This window comes from Somniosus microcephalus, unplaced genomic scaffold (genome assembly GCF_052327205.1).
Source record: "Somniosus microcephalus isolate GS21.2 unplaced genomic scaffold, FLI_Smic_1.0 unresolved_chr7, whole genome shotgun sequence".
NCBI classification, from domain to species: Eukaryota; Metazoa; Chordata; class Chondrichthyes; order Squaliformes; family Somniosidae; genus Somniosus; species Somniosus microcephalus.
In genome coordinates this window covers 9,329,577-9,354,468 of record NW_028225185.1, presented here as the reverse complement: position 1 = coordinate 9,354,468, position 24,892 = coordinate 9,329,577, and the positions used below count along the sequence as shown (strand labels likewise).

Below are 24,892 nucleotides of genomic sequence, written 5' to 3'. Positions count from 1 at the left end.
CGTGTTCTTCCCCAGAGTACAGTAGTGATTCACACTGAACTAGGATAAGTAAACCACAGCGTGTTCAGGTGTTAGTGGTGCAGTTGGTAGCACTCTCGCCTCTTGACTCGGAAGTTTGTGGGCCCAACTCCCAGTCCAGATTTCAGGATGTCCCAAAACGCTTAGAGACAAGGCTGTACTTTTAAAGTGTAGTCACTGTTGTAATATAGGAAAGGCTGCAGCCATATTGCGCACAGCAAGCTCCCACAACCAGCAACGGTTATAGTTTCCAGATAATCGGTTTTAGTGATGTTGGTTGAGGGGTAAATTTTAACCAGGTTAACCCCAGCTCTTCTTCCAAATAGTGGCCATGGGATCTTTTACGTCCACCTGAGAGGGCAGATGGGGACTCGATTTATCGTCTCATCTGAAAGGCGTCAAATCCGACAGTGCAGAACTCCCTCATTACTGCCCCTCCAACAGTGCAGAGCTCCCTCAGTACTGCCCCTCCGACAGTGCAGCGCTCCCTCAGGATTGGCACTGGGTTATGAGCCTGGATTATGTGCTCAAGCCTCTGCAATGGGACTTGAACCCACAACCTTCTGACTCAGAGGCGAACAGGAGAGGTAGTTATATTCTGTAACAGCTGAATTGAACACTCTCCGAACAGAGATATCAACCACAAGTCCAGTTGAAGGCAGAAACTTCGTTACTTAACCGACCAACACCTGGCCATACTTGAGTAGGCCTGAACCCCTCCGATGATTCCTGGGAGAAGTTTACTAAAAATTGTTCTTGTGAATAAAATGCAATCCACAATAAATGAATCCCTATCAGTATCTGTACGTGTGTGTTAAAAGACAACATACATCTTGTACAATAGAATGTGTTGCAGAAATCTATTGTATTCCACAATTTAAGAAATATCCAGTAATGACACATTGCAGTAAGTCGAAAGTATTTTAAGTATGACTGGAATTGTTGGTAACCATGTTCTGCTGGAGCTTGCTTGATGCTGTAAGGGGGTTGAGGAGACATTTCCAGAGATCTTTTCTTCTGAAATTTGTTAGTTAGCATCACTGGCAGTTGTAAAGTGAGGTTTACATCCAATGGAGCTGGTTAGCATTCATTACCTGATGGTCGAAACACACCTTTCTATTAATTCATGATGGTTTTGTGTGTAACCGTTGCTTGCATTTATTTGAAGAATGTGTTCTCGCGAACATTCTTGACTGAATGATGCTCATTCCCCAATTTTTGTTTCTAGAATTATGAATAAGTTTTTAGATATGTGTGAATCACAATATCAAAGCAAAATTGTTAACTATGTCTCATTAGTAAATGTAGCAATTTGCTTCGCAAGAGTATTTTCACAAAAACAATTGACTCCAAGCCACATGGGAACTAACGATATATTGGGGCAGATAACCAAAATCTTTGTCAAAGATGTAGGTTTTAAGGAGCGTGTTAGAGGAGGAGAGAGAGATAAGGAGGTGGAGAGGTTTAGGGAGGAAATTCCAGAGCTTAAGGCACAGGCAGCTGAAAGCACAGCCGGTAATGGTTGAGAGATTATAATTGGGGATGTTCAATAGGCCAGAATTAGAGGAGTGCAGATATCACGGAGGGTTGTGGGGCTGGAGGATATTACAGATAGGGATAGTGAGGCCATGGAGGAATTTAAAAACAAGGATGAGAAATTTAAAATCGAGGTTTTGCCTAACCGGGAGCCAATACAGGTCAACGAACAGAGGGATGAACATTGAACAAGTCTTGGTACGAGTTAGGACACGGGAGCCGAATTTTGGATGACCTCAAGTTTACGGAGTGTAGAAAGTTGTAGGCTGTCCAGGAGTGCGTTGGATTTGTCAAGTCTAGAGGTAACAAAGGCATGGAGGAGGTTTTTAGCAGCAGATGAGCTGAGGCAAGGACAGAGATGGGCGATGTTACGGAGGTGGAAATAGGCAGTCTAAGTTATGGTGCAGTTATGTGGTCGGAAGATCATCTCAGGGTCCGATATGACAATAAGATTTTGAACAGTCTGGTTCTATCAGGGAGAGGGATGGAGTCTGTGTCGAGGGAGCGGAATTTGTGGCGGGGCTAAAAGCGTGGCTTTGGTCTTCCCAATATTTAGTTGGTGTAAATTTCTGCTCATCCAGTGCTGGATGTTGGACAAGTAGTGTGACAACTTAGAGACAGTGGATGGGTCGAGAGAGGTGGTGGTGAGGTAACTCTGATTCAGTGGTGGCAATAGACGCGCTGACTTGACTATTGGCCATAGAAATGAGAAATATAGAAAAATAGGAGCAGGAGTCAGCCATTCGGCCCTTCGAGCCTGTGCCGCCATTCAATATGATCATGGTTGATCCTCTATCTCAATACCATATTCCCGCTCTCCCCCCATACCCCTTGATGCCATTTGTGTCTAGAAATCTATCGATCTCCTTCTTAAATATATTCAGTGACTTGGCTTCCACAGCTGTCTGTGGTAGAAAAATCCATAGGTTCACCACCCTCTGAGTGAAGAAATTACCTCATTCCTAAATGTCCTACCCCGTATCCTGAGACTGTGACCCCTCATTCTAGACCCCCCCCCCAGCCAAGGGAAACATCCTCCCTGCATCCAGCCTGTCTAGCCCTGTCAGAATTTTATACGTTTCAATGAGATCCCCCTCTCATTCTTCTAAACTCTAGTGAATACAGGCCTATTCGACCCAATCTCTCCTTATACAATAGTCCTACCATCCCAGGAATCAGTCTGGTGAACTTTTGCTGCACTCCCTCTGTGGCAAGTATATACTTCCTTAGGCAAGGAGACCAAAACTGCAAACAGTACTCCAGGTGTGGTCTCACCAAGGCCATGTATAACAGTAGTAAGACATCCTTGCTGCTTTTCTGAAATCCTCTTGCAATGAAGGCCAAAATACCATTTGCCTTCCTACTTGCTTGCTGCAGCTGCATGTTTGCTTTCAGTGACTGGTGTACAAGGACACTCAGATCCCTCTGTACATCAACATTTCCCAATCTATCACCATTTCAATAATACCCACTTTCTCTTTTCCTGCCGAAGTGGATAACTTCACATTTAACCACGTTATACTGCACCTGCCATGTATTTGCCCACTCACTCAACTTATCTAAATCGCCTTGAAGCCTCTTTTCATCCTTCTCACAACTCACAATCCCACCCAGTTGCGTGTCGTCAGCAAAATTGGAAATATTACATTTGGTTCCCTCATCCAAATCATTGATGCATATTGTGAATAGCTGGGGCCCAAGCACTGATCCCCGCAGTACCCCACTAGTCACTGTCTGCCACGTTGAAAAAGGCACATTTATTCCTACTCTCTGTTTCCTATCTGTTAACCAATTTGCAATCCATGCCAATATATCTCCCCCAATCCCATGTGCTTTAATTTTGCACACTAACCTCTTATGTGGGACTTTATCAAAGGCCTTCTGAAAATCCAAAGACACCACATCCACTGGTTCTTCCTTATCTACTCTACCAGTTACACCTTCAAAAATCTCCTGTAGTTTTGTCAAGAACGATTTCCCTTTCATAAATCCATGTTGATTTGTCTAATCCCGTTGATATTTTCTAAGTGTCCTATTATCACATCCTTTATAATAGATTGTTGCATTTTTCGTACTACTGATGTTAGGCTCATCGGTCTGTAGTTCCCTGTTTTCTCTCTCCCTTCTTTCTTAAATAGTGGGGTTACATTTGCCACCGTCCAATTTGCAGGAACCGTTCGATAATCTATAGCATTTTGGAAGAGGACAACCAATGCATCTACTATTCCCATGGCTATCTCCTTTAGTATTCTGGGATGCAGATTATCAGGCCCTGGGGATTTATCGGTTTTCAGTCCCATTAAAGTCTCCAGCACTAGTTTTTTATTAATACTAATTTCCGTTAATTCCTCCTTCTCACAAGACCCTTGGTTCCCTAGCATTTCTGGAAAGTTATTTGTGTCCTCTTCCGTGAAGACAGATCGAACGTATTTGTTTAATTGCTCCACCATTTCCTTGTTCCCCATTATAAATTCTCCCGTTTCTGATGGTAAGGGACCTACATCTGTCTTCACTAATCTTTTTCCTTTTCACAAATTTGTCGAAGCTTTTACAGTCCGCTTTTATGTGCCCTGAAAGTTTTCTGTCATACCCTATTTTTCCACTCTTAATCAATCTCTTAGTGCTTATTTGCTGAATTCTAAACTGCTTGCTAATTTTTCTGGCAACTTTATATGACTCCTCTTTGGATCTAATACTATCCTTAATTTAATTTCTTAGCCATCGTTGGGCCACTTTTCCTTTTGTGTTTTTGCGCCAGAAAGGAATGTACAACTGTTGCATTCTATGTGGAATTACAGTTCCCAAGGTGCAGTGCGCGGTGTGGCCAGTGCTCTGCGATGATTGCTTCTCCAGTCAGCCGTGTCGGTGTCAGCAGTGACAAAGCTCTTGGCCCCTGTGCAAGGTTGAGAGAGCAGCTCCAGTCACAGCACCAAAGCCCCTTTAATAATTCTAACAGACCAGAGGAATCAGTGATCAGTTCAAGCGCAGAAACAGAACCAAGCACCTGGGCTTCACCGAAAAGCCCCTTGGCCAGGTGAGAACCAATCCCTGCCCGAATTCAGTGTCGGCTACTCCCGGGGGCGAGAATCCCTCCGGCCGCTCTGTGTGTTTTTCTAAAGAACAGGCGGATACCTAACTTCACAGTTACACAATTCAGATACTTATTAAAGAAAAAATATTTTCCTTTGATCTATCATCTCAAGAGAACCCATTTATGGACAATTTGATACATTTTTCTTTCGCCCTCAAGTAACTGACACCAACCAGTTTCAATCTGAATTTTAAAAACATAAACCCAGATTCAGTGTGGGGAGTTAGGGATTGACTCCAAACAGGGGAAGTGTTCAACATCCCAGAGCCCCAGAAACAACTGACCCCGCCGCTTAATAATTCAACTGGAACAGGGTTTAAAACGGGAGCTGCGCGCATTAATCGGACCCGCAGCAAATTAAAGGCAAGGGGTCATTTTATTAGTATTGTGCCGAGTTTTATTTGCCCTCCTGAGTTTTAAAGGGGATGTCTCAGACTATAATAGAACAACTTCTCTTTAATCCGGGGCATGGTGTAAAATGCCGCTTTCTTCCCCTCTTTCTCACTCATCTAATTCGCTCTTTACTCCGCCTCAGGAATATTCTCATCAGAAATGTTTTTACAGACTGAAGCCCAAATCATATTTAACAATTGAAAGACCAATTTTAAAAGGATTGACGAATCCAGCGTTGTCTTGCTGCTGATTTGGAGAAAGGGACGTCAGTCTATTATGAAATATGTGTTTTAGGGAAAAGATTATTTTAAAATCTGATGCAGTATATCAGAGAGTAACAGCGCGTTATCAGAACGATTCCGGCCGAAGTGCATCAGCTGATCCGTATCTCTACAATCCGCCCCTCATTTTTCTGGGGTAGAACACAGATTAAATATTCATTAAACGCAAAAATCTTCGGATTCTTGGGACCTTCCATTAACAGAAACTCCAACTGGAGTTTAAACATTTTTAAATGAAAGGTTTAAGATTGTAATAATTTAGTCAGACACAAATAGATTTAAATAAAAATCCCGAATTAAAAATCTGCCTCCTTCCTTTTCCTGGCCCCTCCCAGTCATTTGCATACCGGGTAATAAATAGACCCGGAGTCTCGGGTTTGCAGACACTGTAACCGGACCGGGTCCCGGAGTTAACAGGAACAGCGCACGGTTCAGTCGGAATTTTGAGCGGTGGCTTTTGGCGCTTCTCCGGAGGAAATGGCTCCAGCGATGCATCTCCTGTGGGCTCTGCTGATCCATTTAACAGGTGAGAGACGGATGGTTTTAGTCACGATTTTATCCGCAACTAAATCGGTTCAATACCGAGAATCGGGCGGTTTTCTCTCCGTGTTTATTGACGCATTAACGTCCTATTTGCTCCAAGTCTCTGAATGGGTTAATTTTTTTCTTTTACGGAAGGTGTCCTGGCGGCTCCCGTCCTCAATCAATCCCCAATATCCGATCCTGTCTCCGCGGGTCAGACCACCCGGTTACAGTGTGCGATGCAGAACGCGGCTGTGGGCAGCAAGGATGCGTACTGGTACCGACAGCGACCCGGGGAAGCTCCGGTGTGGGTGATAAGCCATTATACCGGTGGCACCATCTACCGAGGCACCGGCTTCACGGACCGTTTTCAACCTTCCAGAGACGCCTCCAGTAACAGTTTCATTCTGACCATCGGAACCCTGGTGCCCGGTGACTCCGCCGTCTATTACTGTGCTACGTGGGACTCGGGAATCATCTTCGGACCGGGGACCGTCCTGAGTATAAAGAGTAAGTGCCTCTCTCATTCTATCATATTGTTTCAATTATTATTAATTTACAGTCGCTTTCATTCCCGGGCGCCAGAGAAATCTCCATTCAGTGAATTTTGATGTTGGATCTATTTATACCCAAAACATGTTAAACTGGTCAGAATTGGAATTGTTGAAGCGCCTCGGGGAATAATACTGCGCTGAAATGAAGTTTGACACCATTTCCTGCTCCCATTCAATAGGGGAGATGAGGAGAAGTGTTCTTTTTACGCAGCGAGTTGTTGTGATCTGGAACGCGCTGCCTGAAAGGGCGGTGGAAGCAGATTCAATTGTGACTTTCAAAAGGGAATTGGAGAAATACTTTGAAGTTATAAGTTAATGTAAACAGTAATGAGGTTTTGATAATACACATTAGGAAGGATATAACATCCTTGGAGAGGTTGAAGAGGAGATTTACCAAAATGATACCAGGGGTTGAGGGACTTCAGTGATGTGGAGAGGGTGGAGAAGCTGGGATTGTTCTCCTTAGAGCAGAGAAGGTTAAGTGGAGATTTGATCGAGGCTTTCAAAAACATGAATGGTTTGATAGAGTAAATTAGGAGAAGTTGTTTCCACTGGCAGGAGGGTCGGTAACCAGAGGACACAGATTTAAGTTAATTGGCAACAAACTAGAAGGGAGGGAGAAGAATATTCTTTGCCCAGCGAGTTGTTGTGATCTGGAACGCGCTGCCTGAAAGGGCGGTGGAAGCAGATTCAATAGTGACTTTCAAAAGGGAATTGGATAATTAGTGGAAAAGGATTAAAGCATGGCCACGGGAAAAGGGGAGTGGGAATAACTCCTCGATCAGTTCACCCCTGAATCTTCTAAACTCAAGGAAATAAAAGCCAAGTTTATGCAACCCGTCCACGTAATTTAACCCGCCAAGCGCCGATATCATTCGGGTGCAGCAAGAGACATAGAGAGAGAGAGAGAGGAAAGTTGTGAGCTACACTGTGAAGTTCTGACAGTGGACACTGAATATGTCCCTATGTTACACTGAGACTTGAACAGGAGACTATTGCAGGGCTGTGGGGAAAGAGCAGGGGAGTGAGACTGATTGGAGAGCTCTTTCAAAGAGCCGGCACTGGCACGCTCGGCCTCCTTCTGTGCTGTGTGATTCTGTGCTATGCCTCACTTCTTCCCTTAGTGTATGTGGAATTAGTAGTATTGCCTGAGTCGGCAGCGCCCGATTTTATAAAGATTGCCCAGAGCCGGCGGGAGAGACCACGGGGGATTCACAACCCATTTACCGTCATTTGCAACTTTCAATGTTGCTGCTGGCTTTATTCCTGTGTCGTATTGTCCCCCTGACCGCAGCCGTCCGGTGTCCGGCTCTGGGCTGGGAGAGAGAGAGGACTCTCCCGAGACCCGCTGTCCCAACACACAACCGGTTGGATCGACTCCCTGTCGCCAGCAACACCGGGACTAGTCGGGATTGTATTCGTTTGCCGGGACCGGTTCTTTCTGAGTTTCGTGCTCCGATATTTAATCTATCTCAGGTCATTATTTGCAATCTCCCCGCTGTTTATAGAGCAGAACCGGCGCTTTACCATGGAGCGGCGCAGTGAAAATTACAGACCAGCCCCGTGTGTGTGAGTGAGACGGGGTGATGCTTGTTGAAGGGTACTTTCTCTCCACCTCATTCTCTCGCTGCTGACCCTCTCCCCTCCCCCAGGCTGTGTCTGATGACTCTCCCTGTCCAGTGTCCCCCCGGGGATAGCGCCGATTCTCCTGGATTGATCTGTCGGGTCCCGCTACCGCCCAGTGTTGAACGGATCGCTCCGGGACCAGCGAGACTGAGCTGACCCCGAGAGAGAAATCAGTTCACCCGCGCGGGGAGGAATCCTTACTTGTCTCTGCAGCGAGAACCTTTTACAATCCTTGTTCACCCTTTCACTAGAAATATCAAACAGTGTAAACCCTTCATCAAACCGGGGAAAGAGAAGGCTGAGGGGTGACCGAATAGAGGTCTTTAAAATGATGAAAGGCTTTGATAGAGTGGATACAGAGAGAATGTTTCCATTTGTGGGGAAGAGCAAAACTAAAGACCATCAATATAAGATAGTCACCAAGAAATCCAATAGGGAATTCAGGATAATATTCTTTACCCAAAGCGTGGTGAGAATGTGGAACTCGCTACCACAGGGAGTGGTTGAGGCGAATAGTATAGGCGCATTTAAGGGGAGGCTAGCTAAGCACATGAGGGAGAAGGGAATAGAGGGTTAGGCTGATAGAGTTAGATGAGGAAGGATTGGAGGAGGCTCGAGTGGATCATAAACACCGGCATGGACTGGTTGGGCCGAATGGCCTGTTTCTGTGACGTATACTCAGTGTAATTCCGTGTAAACTATTTACAATATTGTTAGACAGAGTCACTACATTAATTCCCGGCCCGTGTACAACGTCCTCTCTTTATTCAGTGAGCTCTTCAATACCCGGTAACAGACCCAGCTCAATTATCATCGCCGCAACATTTAAAGCCGATCAGTTTCTAACTCGCAATTCTAAAATAAGTTGGAATTGTAAAAAAAAACTTCCGGAATTTTATAGAATGATGCAGCACAGAAGGAGGCCATTCGGCCCATCGTGCCTGTGGCGGATCTTTGAAAGGGCTGCATCAGTTTGAGATATCAGAACATATGTGGACTCGGTGAAAAGCGGCTCACAGCTCCGTGAATTCACCTCTTTAAAGTTAACACTGACCGCATTTTAAGACAATCAAAGCCTTTATTATATTAAAGTAAAAAGGGAAAAAACTGCAATGATAGGAAATTAAATAAAAACAGAAAACGCTGGGACTACACGGCCGGTCGGTCAGTGTGTGTAACGGGAACAGACAGGTTAGGGCGGTTCCGGGGTGTAACCTGCACCTGAACTGGTCAGTTACTGATCTTTCCGCATCACACATGCTGACTGACCCGGTCTGTATTTCCAGCATTTTCTATAGTTATTTTACAAGATAGATTGAAAGAAGGAAAGAAAGAATGAAAGAAGGAAAGAAAGAAGGAAGAAATAAATAAATAAATAAGTACATTTTAACAATCTCCTTTCATGTCCTCAGGACGCCCCAAGGCGCTTTACAGCCAATGAAGTACTTTTGAACCAAGTCAGGTTTTTAACGTTGGCAAAATAATTGGCAGCGGATCAGAGGAATTAGAGATTGAAGAATTATTGGAACTCCTGTATTAATCAGTAATTTATTTTAAAGTTCGGGGTTTCTTTGTCGTCTTTGATTTCAGATCACAGCGTCCCACTGCTGACGGATTCCATAAACTAATGAATTTTCTCTCCCCCCACACACAGGCAGCGAGGATCGAAGCCCCTCGGTTCTTCTCCTCCCTCCCTCCTCGGAAGAAATCGGCTCGGGATCGGCCACTCTGTCCTGCCTGGTGAGTCGCTTTAAGCCGGGCTTGGTGCGGCTCCGCTGGAGCGTGGATGGCCAAGAGACAGACAGCGGGGTGACGACAGGCGCCGTGTCCCCGGACAGCGATCAAACCTACAGCCTGAGCAGTTACCTGAGAGTCCCCGCCGCCGCCTGGAACAAGGGCTCCAGCTATTCCTGCAGCGTCAGCCACGGCTCCCTGAGCTCGCCTCTTCTCAAGACCATCAGCGCCTCCTCGTGTTCCGACTGAGGCGGTGCGAGTTGGCAGTGGAGTTTGATTTTTGCTAGAGTTTACTGTAATGAAACACATCATTCGATGTATGCAATCCGCCTTTTTTGCAATGTAATCGCTGTAGCAATTTCAGGTTTTGCCAAACAACCTGAATGTTCAATATTATCAGAAGAGAACGAAATGATTGTGAGATGGAACTTTCTGTACAACTGTCCCCAATATCTTGTGTGTAAACTTTCGCTGTGTGTAGAATGGGGACAGAAGTCCCTTTAGTCTGTGAGCACATTGTGAATGGGAACTTGTGTAACACAGCTCTTAATAAACGTGAAATGCTGCCACGAGCTTAAAGTGGTCCGTCTTTACTCAGCACTTAAAGGGACATTGAGTGGATTACATAGAATGTACAGCACAAACAGGCCATTCAGCCCAACTCCTCCATGCCGGTGTTTATGCTCCACACGAGCCTCTTCCCACCCTATTTCATCTCACTCCATCAACATATCCTTCTATTCCTTCTCCCTCATGTACTTTTCGAGATTCCCCTTAGATGCTTCTATACTATTCGACTCAACTATTCCTTATGGAAGTGAGTTCCACATTCTCAGCACTCTCTGCGTATAAGAGGTTGTTGCTGAATTCCGTACTGGAATTCTAAATTTTAAGATTATGCTTCCTATTTTTGAACGACCCCCCACCAGAGGAGCAGCTTCACTCTATCTAGCCTATCAATCGTTAACAAAATCCTAAAAACCTCAATCATATCACCCCTTAACATTACATATTCCAGCGAATACAAGCCTAGTTTATCTAATCTCTCCTCGTAATTTAACCCTTGGATCCCTGGTATCATTCTGGTGAATCTGTGCAGAACTCCCTCCAATATATCCTTTCTGAGATGCGGTGCCCAGAACCTGTACACAGTGCTCCAGCTACTGGATTATTGACGATGGGTGGGAGAGAGAAGCCAGGTCAATACCGGCCTGTCAGTTCAACATCAGTTGTGAGGAAGTTAATACAATCTGTAATTAAGTATAGAGTGAGTGAATATTTAAGCAAATATGAGCTGATCAGTGGGGACCAGCATGGCTTTCTTAAAGGTAAATCATATCTGACTAATCCAGTTACATTTCTTGAGGAGGTCACTAATCAGATAGACAAAGGAGTGTCTATGGATGTTGTCTATGTGGAATCCCAGAAGGCACTCAATAAGGTTCCACATTAACGATTATTGGCCAAGTTGAGACCACATGGAATTGGGGGGAGCTTTTTGATTTGGGTTGGAGTTTGGGTGGGAAGTAATAGACAGAGAGTTGGGATAATTAGTAGGTGCTCAGATTGGCAGGATGTGAAATGTGGTGTTCCCCAGGGATCTGTTCTGGGACCTCAATCTTTCCACCGTATTTATTAATGAGTTGTATGAAGGAATAGAGAGTTGTATATCCAAGTTTGCAGGGGTGGGGGGTGTTAAGCTAGGAGGCACAGTAACTTGTGTAGATGGGAGCAACAATTTCGAATGGGATATGACAGATGTCGCTCAATGTGGGGGAGTGTGAGGTAATCCACTGTGGATCTACTCCTGTTCCTGCGGTCCTAGATGAGCAAGTGTGGATTCTGAATATGGTAATCATGCCTGTGAAATGTCAAGAGAATACTGGGCAGAGAGTGTCGCCAATGAGCATGTGCAAAGGTGGTGGGGGAGGCGGTGGTGCGAGTAGAATGCTTGAGCACCAACGAGCTTACATAGGGGACGCAGATTTAAGGTTTTGGGTATGAGATTCAGGGAGATGTGAGAAAAAACTTTTTTACGCAGCGAGTGGTGAGGACCTGGAACTCGCTGCCGACGGAAGTGCTGGAAGCGGAGACACTCAATGTTTTCAAGGGGAGACTGGATAGGCACTTGAGGGAAATAAAGTTGCAGGGCTACGGGGATAGAGCGGGGGAATGGGACTGACTGGATTGCTCTACAGAGAGCCGGCACGGACTCGATGGGCCGAATGGCCTCCTTCTGTGCGGTTATGACTCTATGACTATATGTAACCCTGCGTGCGTACGTAATAATCACACGTACTATGAACGTGCTGACGTACGATCACCGTGCTTACCTTGCACGACTAAACAGCTGTGCTTGTGAGTGCAATTGAGGTAATTCTGATAGCACTGGAGGTGCTAAGTTTCAATAAGTGTGCTGATAAATAAAAATTATTAATCTCTCCATCTCTTGAGTCCACCAGCCCTATATTACAGTGAAGGATAAGGATTACTCTGACACCACACATCACGTGGCTGTTTGATTTCCAAACCTTAAGCTTCTGTAGATCGGTGCTGAGACCACATGTGTCACTTTGGCGCCCTAGCTTCAAAAGCGAAATTGATCCATTACAGGCCATTCATTAAAGAGCGTCACGCATCATTCTGGGAATAGATTACGATAGAGATTGCTAAAACTCAGTCTGGTTCCGTTGCTCAATCAAGTATTGAAAGGGTACATAATCCAGCTCAGAAAAACACAGATAATGAACGGATGGTCAGGATCTTCGTGCTGGGCTGTGAACGAGGAACTGGAGGATAGGTAATGCACTAAACGAGGGGCAGCAAATGAGGAAAAGATGAACATTTCCCAGACAGTATAGTAGGTCTGTGTCAAAGACTACCTGTGGAGATGCTTAGGCCGCGATTTCCCCTAACTGGGCGGGTCCGTGACGGGCGAGGTCATTGGCGGGTTGCGGCCTCGCTGCTGGCTCAATCTCACCCTCCGACATGACCTGACCCTGATTGGGCTTGTTGAGCCCGCCCAGCGAGTTTCCCAGCCAATTGAAGGAAGCCGTTCAGATGATGTCAATTGATACCGCGTCATCAGCCGGTTTTCTTAAAGGGACCATGTGCAAATTTACTTCGACATTTGTGCTGTTCGTGCTCTGCAGTGTTGAAGTGCTGCAAACATTGACAAGCACTTCACAGAGATGCATGGCTGCACGCAGGCTCTCCCATGACTCCCACCACAGCACCTAGGGAAGTTCTTTTCCCTTCCAATGAGACCAACACCGCCTGGTTGTACATTGCACAGGAGGACACAAGCAGGGATATCCTCAAGAGGAACAGGCTTTAGTGGCACAAACCTTTCAATAATCTCGGTAGAACACGAAACGTTAATGCAAAGACACACTCAACCTCATCCTGCTGTGCCACTCATCACATCCCCATCACTCTGTCTTCCCTGTCCTACTCCTGCACAGGCTTACTCACACCAACTTACCTTGCACCTCCACCGATCCGTCTCGATCTACATTCTCACTTCCACATCTCACTAGCCAACCCTCATACTCACTCTCATCCAAGTCCAATCATAACAACTAACAACACACAAGGGTAGGTACTTGTGTGTTTCAGCCAATGTTCATTTGACGTTTCTGTTAATGTTCTGCCAGACATGGAAACCTTTATTTTGAACGCTTTCTGTTCTTCGACTGATTGGTGTGCACCTTTGAAGGTGGCTTAGTGAGTTGCAGTGAACGGTGAAACATAATCGTACCCTCATCCCCGCAATGCTGCTGAGTGAGAATGGAATGGCTTGGGCATTGTAGGGGTGGTTTATGTTGTTGGTGTGGGGTGGCGCCAACCTGGCACATCATGTGGCAGCCATATTGGTCTGGAGCTTCAAGTGAATTAAGTTTGGCCACGGTGAGGCCAACACTGGCATCCCGGGCAGAAATGTAGTCGCGTGCCATTGCCCTCTGTGCTGCATCAGGTGATTCTGGAGAAGGTTGGTGTTGTTGCTGGTGCTGCTGGTGTGCCTGGTAATGCCAGTGTTGCGGCTGATCGCGCTCAGATTCTGAGAACCAAGCTGGAAGAGTGTAAACGGTATCCACGCTGATGGAACAGATGGGAGGTGAGCTTGAAATGAGAGAAGGAATATGTCAATGTTGAGAGAGGTTGTTACAACGAGGTGATAGCGAGTTTGCTCCAAACACTGGCAACCTGCATAAAGCTCAATCTCTCTTCGAAATGCAGTAAACAACAGCTTTTGAACTTGGAATGTGAACAGCTGTGAGATGGGAGCTTTTTCGCACATTTCCAGATGTCAAGTAATGAGAGGATTCCATGGCCATTCAACTCCCGCCCAGCTTAACAGACGTGATCCTCGAGCAGCGTGGACCCCGTTGGCGAGCTGGTAAAATATAAAGGTGAGCTCAAAATTGTTGTTACTTCTGTGTTAACAAGGTCATAGCGACTAGAATTGCCTCCCCCGCCGCTGCATGTCGGGTCTGCTGAGCGCTGACAGACCCGACATTTGGTAAAGGCGCGTGGTGGCAAGTTGACAGTGGGGTCCTGACCACTGTAAAAAAATACACTTTCCCTCCTGACCCGTCACCGATCCCGCCCGCTGATCCCCTGGAAAAAATCCCCCTAAGAGTGTAGTTAGACTTTCATTTGAAATCGATTAGAACTAGGGACAGACCCAGGCGAATTTTCCGGGAAATTAGCGGGCGAGATCGATGGCGGGTCGGGTGGGAAAGTCCTTATTTTTGGGAGCGGGTCAGGATGCCGCTCTAATCTCGCCCGTACACGCCTGTCCCCCAGCCGCGTCTGTCATCGCGGGTCCGACCCGGTCGGCAGCAGCGGGTGACTCAATTGAGATGATTATCAAGTAGATTACAGGCACTTTAATGCCCCTTTTCACTTACATTTTTCAAATTTCCCTACATGGCCACAGGATTCACGCAGCTCGGGTACCACGTCTGTCACCCTGATGCTGTAGTTCCATGACCATTGCTCCAGCTGATTATTTGATAGCATGAAATGTACAGTAACAGCTCCCACATGACAGATAATCACTTTCCTCAGGCAGAAACTGTTGCTCAGTCCATTTGCAGCACAGATTCTGGAGGCTGCAATTCTATCCAACAAAGTCTCCATCCAGGGTCACCTCAGTGGAGGAACTCTCTCACCATTGAGAGAATGCTTCTGTCATCTGTAGTTCACCTGCCATCTATTGCATCAACATGGCTCCATTTACACTGTCTCACCATGGTCCTCACTGTCTGACACCGATGAGCCCCAACACCAGCAGCACCAACAACAACACCAACCTTCTCCACAATCACCTGATGTTGTACAGGACAGAGGGCATCAGCACCCGACCTCATTGCTGCCCAGTCGGCCAGGCATGCCCTCATTATGGCCACATTTAGTTATCTTTACGCTGTACACCCATATGACAGCCACATGGTGCGCCAGGGTGACACCACCCCACAGCAGCACCATAAAGCATCCCTACAAGATCCAGCCATTCCTTTCACACTCATCACCATTGCTGGGCGTAATGTCGCACCATTCACTGCAACTCACTAAACCATATCCAAAGGTATATGTGCAGCTGTCCAAGACCGGAGAGTGCTGAAAATAAAGATTTTTATGTTTGTTACCACATTAACAGAAACTTTACATAAACATTGGATAAAATACCCAAGCAGCTACTCTTGCGTGTTGTTAGTTTGTATGAATGTACTAGGATGAGGGTGACTGAGACGGGTGGCTAGTGAGATTGGGTTGTGATAATGTAGATTGAGTGAGAGGGATGGCTGGAGGTGCAATGTATATTGGTGTGAGTAAGGATGTGCAGGGGTAGGGTAGGGAAGGCAGAGTGAATCGGATGTGATGAGAGGCACAATAGGATGCAGCTGAGTGTGGCTTTGCACTAACCTTTCCTGATCTAATGAGATAATTGGAACGGTAGCGGCACTGCACCCAGGTCCTCTTGACCACATCACTGCTTGTGACCTCCTCTGTAACCTGCAACCAGGCTGTTTTGGTGTCCTGAGGGCGACTCTTCCGCCCATCGGAAGGGAAGGGGGCCTCCCTGCGTGCCCTGACTCCCTCCATAAACATATGGAGAACTTGGGTGCAGCCCTCTGCCTCTGTGCAGTCATTGTCCGTGTTTGCAGCACTCCAATGGTGTAGTACACCGACAGCACTATGTTAGATTAAACGTCAAATGTAATGTGCCATGGCCCTTTAAAGATCCCGGCGGAAAACACGTCATGAATAACGTGACCAGACCCGCTCCAATTCATTGGGCCGGGTAAAGCGCTGGGCCGGCTTAATAGGCCCTATTAAGGTGAGTTCATTATCAGCAGCGGGATGGAGCCAGAAGCGGGGTCGCGACCCTCCATGGCCACCGCCCGCACCGGACCCGCCCAGGTAAGCAAAGTTCCGGCCTTGACTTCATAGCGAAAGGACAATCCTGGAGGTGTGAATCCGGCGGAATGACACCCCTGTCACTTAAAGCGCTCCACCTGCTCGATTCCCCCGCAAATTTCTGAACATTTCAAGTTTTAACTGTTAGGCGAGAAACTGCGTGGATCCCAATTTTTCTGAGCCCTTCTCGAAACCTCTCCGCCTCTCTCTTCACCTTTAAGAACCTCCTTAACACCCACCTCTTCGAGCCAGCTTCTGATCACCTGTCCTAATATCTCCTTTTGTGGCTCGGTGTCAAATGTTGTCTGATTAACGCTCCTGTGAAGCGCCTTGGAACGCCGTACCATGTTCAAAGCGCTGTATAAATGAAAGCTATTGTTGGTGCTGGGTAAACTAAATATAGTGCTCTTAGAATATTTACGGAGCTAGCAATTAATTCCTGAACCCCAAAGGTATCTGGGAAATGTACTGGGGGCTTGGATGGCAATAAGATGGGCGGGTAAGACTGTGGGGTTTAAATATATAAATTGGGTAACTCCACCCCAACCCACGGCATCAGCTCATGCCGCCATATTTAATGTCTCAGGAGGGAAACCTGGATGTCGGACAGGCGTGTGACAAATAAGAGAGAGTGGGTAGGTCGAGAGAGGTGGTGGTGAGGTAGAGCTGACACACTGGTGTCAATAGACACGCTGATCTTGGCTAGTGCCCAATGTGGAACTACAGTTCCCAAGGTGCAGTGCGCGGTGTGGCCAGTGCTCTGCAATGATTGGTTCTCCAGTCAGCCGTGTCAGTGTCAGCAGTGACAAAGCTCTTGGTCCCTGTGCAAGGTTGAGAGAGCAGCTCCAGTCACAGCACCAAAGCCCCTTTAATAATTCTAACAGGCCAGAGGAATCAGTGATCAGTTCAAGCGCAGAAACAGAACCAAGCACCTGGGCTTCACTGAAAATCCCCTTGTCCAGGTGAGAACCAATCCCTGCCCGAATTCAGTGCCTGCTACTCCCGGGGGCGAGAATCCCTCCGGCCGCTCTGTGTGTTTTGCTAAGGAACAGGGGAATACCTAACTTCACAGTTGCACGGTTCAGAAATTTAGTAAAGAAAAATATTATTCCTTTGACGCTAATATGCGGAACCAACCCAATTATTAACAATTTGATGCATTTTTCTTTCGCCTTCAATTAACTGACACCAACCAGTTTCAATCTGACTTTTAAAAACATGAACCCAGACTCGGTGTGGGGAGTTAGGGATTGACTCCAAACAGGGGAAGTGTTCAACATCACAGAGCCCCAGAAACAACGGACCCCGCCGCTTAATAATTCAACTGGGACAGGGTTTAAAACGGGAGCTGCGCGCATTAATGGGACCGGCAGCAAATTAAAGGGAAGGGGTCATTTTATTAATATTGTGCCGAGTTTTATTTGTCCTCCTGAGTTTTAAAGGGGGAGACTCAGACTATAATAGAACAACTTCTCTTTAATCCGGGGCAGGGTGTAAAATGCCGCTTTCTTCCCCTCTTTTTCATTAATCTAATTCGCTCTTTACTCCGCCTCAGGAATATTCTCATCAGAAATGTATTTAAAGACTAAAGCCCAAATCATATTTTCAATTGAAACCCCAATTTTAAACGGATTGACGAATCCAGGGTTGTCTTGCTGCTGATTTAGCGAAAGGGACGTCAGTCTATTATGAAATATGTATTTTAGGTGGAAAGTTTATTTTAAAATCTGATGCAGTGTATCAGAGAGCAACAGCGCGTTATCAGAATGATTCCGGCCGAAGTGCATCAGCTGATCCGTATCTCTACAATCCGCCCCTCATTTTTCTGGGGTAGAACACAGACTAAATATTCACTAAACGCAAAATCTTCGAAATCTTGGAACATTCCCTTAACAGATACTCGAATTGGAGTTTAAACATTTTTATAAATTAAAGGTTTAAGAGTTTGAAAATGTAATCAGACACAAATAGTTTAAAAAATACCCGAATTAGAAATCTGCCTCCTCCCTTTTCCTGGCCCCTCCCAGCCATTTGCATACCGGGTAATAAATAGACCCGGAGTCTCGGGTTTGCAGACACTGTAACCGGACCGGGTCCCGGAGTTTACAGGAACAGCGCACGGTTCAGTCGGAAATTTGAGCGGTGGCTGTTGGCGCTTCTCCGGAGGAAATGGCTCCAGCGATGCATCTCCTGTGGGCTCTGCTGATCCATTTAACAGGTGAGAGACGGATGGTTTTAGTCACGGGTTTATCCGCAACTAAATCGGTTCAATACCGAGCATCGGGCGGTTTTCTCCCCGTGTTTATTGAAGCATTAACGTGCTATTTGTTCCAAGTCTCTTAATGGGTTGATTTTTTTCCTTTAATGAAGGTGTCCTGGCGGCTCCCGTGCTCAATCAGTCCCCAATATCCGATCCTGTCTCCGCGGGTCAGACCGCCCGGTTACAGTGTGCGATGCAGAACGGGGCTGTGGGCAGCAAGGATGTGGTGTGGTTCCGACAGCGACCCGGGAAAGCTCCGGCGTGGATGCTAGAGCATGAAACAGATAATGATATATACCGAGGCACCGGCTTCACGGACCGTTTTCAACCTTCCAGAGACACCTCCAGTAACAGTTACATTCTGACCATCGGAACCCTGGTGCCCGGTGACTCCGCCGTCTATTACTGTGCTGTGTGGGACTCGGGATTCATCTTCGGACCGGGGACCGCCCTGAGTATAAAGAGTAAGTGACTCTTTCATTCTATCATTCACATTGTTTCAATTATTATTAATTTACTGTCGCTTTAATTCCCGGGCGTCAGAGAAATCTCCATTCAGTGAATTTTGATGTTGGATCTATTTATACCCAAAAATGTTAAACTGGTCAGAATTGGAATTGTTGAAGCGCCTCGGGGAATAATACTGCGCTGAAATGAAGTTTGACACCATTTCCTGCTCCCATTCAATAGGGGAGATGAGGAGAAGTGTTCTTTTTACGCAGCGAGTTGTTGTGATCTGGAACGCGCTGCCTGAAAGGCGGTGGAAGCAGATTCAACAGTAACTTTCAAATGGGAATTGGAGAAATACTTGAAAAGGAAAAATGCAGGGCTGTGTGGAAAGAGCTGGGGAGTGGGAATAATTGGATAGGTCTATTCAAAGAGCTGGCACAAGCACGATGGGCTGAATGTCCTCATAGGAGAACTGAATGATAAAATAGTGACAGAGGGACAAGAGGAGGCCATTCAGCCTCTCGAGCCTGTGTGAAAAAGTGCTTCCCTCCTAAATGGCCGGGCTGTAATTTTAGTTGATGTCCCGGCGCAGAACCGGCACTTTACCATGGGGCGGCGCAGTGACAATTACTGACCAGCCCCGTGTTCTTGATTCCCCGACCGGAGGAAATCGTTTTTCTGTGTTTACCCGAGCGAATCCTTTTTCACATTTTAAACTCCTCGATCAGGTCACCCCTGAATCTTCTAAACTCAAGGGAATACAAGCCAAGCTTATGCAACCCGTCCTCATAATTTATCCCTCTCAGCGCCGGTATTATTCTGGTGCGGCAAGAGACAGAGAGAGAGAGAGAGAGAGTGAGAGAGAGAGAGAGAAAGCTGTGAGCTACAGTGTGAAGTTCTGACAGTGGACACTGAATATTTCACGATGTTACACTGAGACTTAAACAGGAGAAAATTGCAGGGCTCTGGGGAAAGAGCAGGGGGAGTGGGACTGATTGGAGAGCTCTTTCAAAGAGACGGCACTGGAACGATGGGCTGAATGGCCTCCTTCTGTGCTGTGTGATTCTGTGCTATGCTTTACTTATTCCCTTAGTGAATGTAGAATTACTCCTATTGTCCAGAGTGGGCACCGTCCGATTTAAAAACGTGTTCGCTTGGCCGGCGGGGGAGCCCACGGCGAATCCCAACCCATTTACCGTCATTTGCAACTTTCAATGTTGCTGCTGGTTTTATTCCTGTGGCGCATTGTCCCCCTGACCGCAGCCGTCGGGTGTCCGGCTCTGGGCTGGGAGAGAGAGAGGACCCTCCCGAGACCCGCTGTCGCAGCACACAACCGGTTGGATCGACTCCCTGTCGCCAGCAACACCGGGACTAATCGGGATTGTATTCGTTTGCCGGGACTGCTTTTATTCTGAATTTCCTGCTCCGATATTTAATCTGTCTGAGTTCATTATTCGCAATCTCCCCGCTGTTTATAAAGCAGAACCGGCGCTTTACCATGGAGCGGCGCAGTGACAATTACTGACCAGCCCCGTGTGTGTGAGTGAGACTGGGTGATGCTTGTTGAAGGGAACTTTCTCTCCATCTCATTCTCTCGCTGCTGACCCTCTCCCCTCCCCCAGGCGGTGTCTGCTGACTCTCCCTGTCCAGTGTCCCCCCGGGGATTGCGCCGATTCTCCTGGGTTGATCTGTCGGGTCCCGCTACTGCCCAGTGTTGAACGGATCGCTCCTGGACCAGCGAGTCTGAGCTGATCCCGAGAGAGAAATCAGTTCACCCGCGCGCGGAGGAATCCTTACTTGTCTCTGTCGCGAGAAACTTTTACAATCGTTGTTCCCCATTTCATTAGAAATATCAAACAGTGAAAACCCTTCATCAAACCGGGGAAAGAGAAGGCTGAGGGGTGACCGAATAGAGGTCTTTAAAGTGATGAAAGGTTTTGATAGAGTAGACACAGAGAGAATGTTTCCACTTGTGGGGAAGAGCAAAACCAGAGACCATCAATATAAGATAGTCACAAAGAAAGCCAATAGGGAATTCAGGATAATATTCTTTACTCAGAGAGTGGGGAGAATGTGGAACTCGCTACCACAGGGAGTGGTTGAGGCGAATAGTATAGATGCATTTAAGGGGAGGCTGGACAAGCATATGAGGGAGAAGGGAATAGAGGGTTACGCTGATAGAGTTAGATGAGGAAGGATTGGAGGAGGCTCGAGTGGATCATAAACACCGGCATGGACTAGTTGGGCCGAATGGCCTGTTTCCGTGACGTATATTCAGTGTAATTCTGTGTAAACTATTTACAATATTGTTAGACAGAGTCACTGCATTAATTCCCGGCCCGTGTACAATGTCCTCTCTTTATTCAGTGAGCTCTTCAATTCCCGGTAACAGACCCGGGTCAATTATCATCGCCGCAACATTTAAAGCGGATCAGTTTCTAACACGCAATTCTAAAAAAAAAAAAAATTGTAAAAAAATCTTCCGGACTCTTATCTAATGATGCAGCACAGAAGGGCGCCATTCGGCCCATCGTGCCCGTGGCGGCTCTTTGAAAGGGCTGCATCAGTTTGAGATATCAGAACATGTGTGGACTCTCGGTGAAAAGCGGGTCACAGCTCAGTGAATTCACCTCTTTAAAGTTAACACTGACCGCATTTTAAGACAATCAAACGCTTTATTATATTCAAGTAAGAAGGAAAAACTGTAATTATAGAAAATCAAATAAAAACAGAAAATGCTGGGAATACACGGCCGGTCGGTCAGTGTGTGTAACGGGAACAGACAGGTTAGTGCGGTTCCGGGGGTGTAACCTGCACCTGAACTGGTCAGTTACTGATCTTTCCACCTCACACATGCTGACTGACCCGGTCTGTATTTCTAACATTTTCTATTGTTACTTTGCAAGATAGAAAGAAAGAAGGAAAGAAAGAAATAATGAAAGGAAGAAAGAAAGAAATAAATTACTTTTAAAAATCCCCTTTCACGACCTCAGGATTTCCCAAAGCGCTTTACAGCCAATTAATTATTTTTGAACCAAGTCACGGTTATACTGTAGGCAAAAGTATTGGCAGAGGAGCAGAGATCTAAGAATTTATTGAACTCCTGTATTAATCAATAATTTATTTTAAAGTGAATGTTCGGGGATTTTTAGTGTCTTTGATTTCAGATCAGAGCGTCCCACTGCTGACGGATTCCATAAACTAATGAATTTTCTCTCCCCCCACACACAGGCAGCGAGGATCGAAGCCCCTCGGTTCTTCTCCTCCCTCCCTCCTCGGAAGAAATCGGCTCGGGATCGGCCACTCTGTCCTGCCTGGTGAGTCGCTTTAAGCCGGGCTTGGTGCGGCTCCGCTGGAGCGTGGATGGCCAAGAGACAGACAGCGGGGTGACGACAGGCGCCGTGTCCCCGGACAGCGATCAAACCTACAGCCTGAGCAGTTACCTGAGAGTCCCCGCCGCCGCCTGGAACAAGGGCTCCAGCTATTCCTGCAGCGTCAGCCACGGCTCCCTGAGCTCGCCTCTTCTCAAGACCATCAGCGCTTCCTCGTGTTCCGACTGAGGCGGTGCGAGTTGGCAGTGGAGTTTGATTTTTGCTAGCGTTTAATGTAACGAAAGAGATCATTCGATGTGTGCAATCTGCCTTTATTGCAATGTAATCGCTGCAGCAATTTCAGTTTTTGGCAAAATCCGAATGTTTAATAATATCTGAATTGACTGAAATGATTGTCCAGCTTTGTGAGATGGAACTTTCGGTACAACTGCCCCCAATACCTTGTGTGTAATCTTTCGCTGTGTGTAGAATGGGGACAGATTCCCCTTTAGTCTGTGATCATATTGTGATTGGGAACTTGTGTAACACAGCTCTTAATAAACATGAAATGCTGTCACGAGCTTAATGTGGTCCGTCTTTACTCAGCACTCAAAGGGACATTGAATGGATTACATAGAATGTACAGCACAAACAGACCATTCAGCCCAACTGCCCCATGCCGGTGTTTATGCTCCAGACGAGCCTCCCCCCAACCTTTTACATCTCAGTCCATCAACATATCCTTCTATTCCTTTGTCCCTCAAGTACTTATCGAGCTTCCGCTTAAATACTTCTCTGCTATTCCAGTCAAGTATTGCATATGGAAGTGAGTTCCACATTCCCAGCACTCTCTGGGTATAAAAGGTTTGTCCTGAATTCACTGATGTTTTCTTAATTTTAAGGTTATGCCCCTTTGTTCTGGACGACCCCCAACAGAGGAGTAATGTTTCTCCATCTACCCAATTAATTCCTTTCAAAATCTTAAAAACCTCAATCAAATCACCGCTTAACGTTCTATATTCCAAGGATTACAAGCCTAGTTTTGTAATCTCTCCTCCTAATTTAAACCTTGTATCCCTGGTAACAGTTTGGTGAATCTGCGCTGAACTCTTTCCAATATATCCTTTCTGAGATGCGGTGCCCAGAACCTGTACACAGTGCTCCAGATACTGAATTATTGAAGAAGGGTGGGAGAGATAAACTAGGATTAACATCAGTTGTGGGGGAGTTAATAGTGTCTGTCATTAAGGATAGAGTGACTGCACAATTATGCAAATTTGAGCTGATCAGAGGGGGCCAGCGTAGCTTTGTTGAAGGTAAATCATGCTTGACTAATGTAGTTGCGTTTTTTGAGGAGGTCACTAATCAGATAGCGAAAGGAGTGTCTATGGATGTTGTCTATATGAACTCCCAGAAGGCACTCAATAAGGTTGCACGTTAAAGATTTTTGGCCGAGTTGAGACCGCATGGATTTGGGGGAGACTTTGAATTGGGTTGGAGTTTGGGTGGGAAGTAAGAGAGATAGACTTGGGATAATGAACAGGTACTCAGACTGGCGGGATGTGAAATGTGGTGTTCCCCAGGGATGTGTTCTGGGGCCTCAATCTTTCCACTGTATTCATTAATGAGTTGGATGAAGGAATAGAGAGTTGAATATCCATGTTTGCAGGTGGTGTTAAGATAGGAGGCACAGTAACTTGTGTAGATGGGAGCAACAATTTGAAAGGGGATATTTACAGGTTGTGAGTGGAGTGAAATATGACACATGTCGCTCAATGTGGGGGAGTGTGAGGTAATCCGCTGTGGATCTACTCCTGTTCCTGCGCTCCTAGATCAGCAAGTGAGGATTCTGAATATGGTTAATTATGCCTGTGAAATGTCCAGAGAACACTGGACAGAGAGTGTCACCAATGAGCATGTGCAAGGGTGGTGGGGGAGGTGAGGGTGCGAGTAGCATGCGTGGGCACCAACGAGCTTACATAGGGGACACAACTTTAAGGTTTTGGCAAGAAATTCAGGGGGCTTGTGAGAAAAACTGTTTTACGCAGCGAGTGGTGAGGACCTGGAACTCGCTGCCGACGAAAGTGGTGGAAGCGGACACACTCAATGTTTTCAACGGGAGATTGGATAGGCACTTGAGAGAAATAAACTTGCAGGCCTACGGGGATAGAGCGGGGGAATGGGAATGACTGGATCGCTCTACAGAGAGCCGGCATGGACTCGATGGGCCGAATGGCCTCCTTCTGTTCGGTTATGACACTATGACTCTATATTAACCCTGCGTGTGTACATAATAACCGCACGTACGATGAACGTGCTGACGTACAATCACCGTGCTTACCTTGCATAATTAAATAGCTGTGCTTGTGAGTACAATTGATGTCATTCTGATAGAACAGGAGGTGCTAAGTTTCTATAAGTGTACTAATAAATAAAGATTATAACTCTATCTCTTGAATCCACCAGCATATATTAAAGTGAAGGGTAAGGATTATTCTGACACCACACATCACGTGGCTGTTTGATTTCCAAACCTTCAGCTTCTGTAGATCGGTGCTGAGACCACACGTGTCACTTTGGTGCCCTAGCTTCAAAAGCGAAATTGATCCATTGCAGGCCATCCATTAAAGAGCGCCACGCATCATTCTGGGAGTAGATTATGATAGAGATTGCTAAAACTCAGTCTGGTT

At 46.4% G+C, this 24,892-nt stretch overlaps 2 protein-coding genes across 2 annotated transcripts; both read left to right on the top strand.

Annotated features, from left to right (window-relative positions):
• Positions 1 to 5,696: 5,696 nt before the first annotated feature.
• On the top strand, positions 5,697 to 10,328 carry LOC147086480 (immunoglobulin lambda-1 light chain-like). Its single transcript, XM_085978572.1, has 3 exons — positions 5,697 to 5,845; positions 5,998 to 6,351; positions 9,676 to 10,328. Exons 1-3 carry the CDS (start codon positions 5,797 to 5,799, stop codon positions 10,002 to 10,004), a joined length of 732 nt encoding a protein of 243 aa, XP_085834698.1. The 5' UTR covers positions 5,697 to 5,796; the 3' UTR covers positions 10,005 to 10,328.
• Positions 10,329 to 18,249: 7,921 nt separating this feature from the next.
• LOC147086479 (immunoglobulin lambda-1 light chain-like) lies at positions 18,250 to 22,783 on the top strand. The gene is made up of 3 exons (XM_085978576.1): positions 18,250 to 18,399; positions 18,552 to 18,905; positions 22,123 to 22,783. Exons 1-3 carry the CDS (start codon positions 18,351 to 18,353, stop codon positions 22,449 to 22,451), a joined length of 732 nt encoding a protein of 243 aa, XP_085834702.1. The 5' UTR covers positions 18,250 to 18,350; the 3' UTR covers positions 22,452 to 22,783.
• The last annotated feature ends 2,109 nt before the right edge of the window (positions 22,784 to 24,892 follow it).

Excerpts from the sequence above, each read along its gene's own strand:
- LOC147086480 (XM_085978572.1), top strand. The coding sequence starts at position 5,797 with ATGGCTCCAGCGATGCATCTCCTGTGGGCTCTGCTGATCCATTTAACA. Across the intron at positions 5,846-5,997 it reads TCTGCTGATCCATTTAACAG|GTGTCCTGGCGGCTCCCGTC; the intron begins GTGAGAGACGGA and ends CTTTTACGGAAG. Across the intron at positions 6,352-9,675 it reads GACCGTCCTGAGTATAAAGA|GCAGCGAGGATCGAAGCCCC; the intron begins GTAAGTGCCTCT and ends CCCCACACACAG.
- LOC147086479 (XM_085978576.1), top strand. The coding sequence starts at position 18,351 with ATGGCTCCAGCGATGCATCTCCTGTGGGCTCTGCTGATCCATTTAACA. Across the intron at positions 18,400-18,551 it reads TCTGCTGATCCATTTAACAG|GTGTCCTGGCGGCTCCCGTG; the intron begins GTGAGAGACGGA and ends CCTTTAATGAAG. Across the intron at positions 18,906-22,122 it reads GACCGCCCTGAGTATAAAGA|GCAGCGAGGATCGAAGCCCC; the intron begins GTAAGTGACTCT and ends CCCCACACACAG.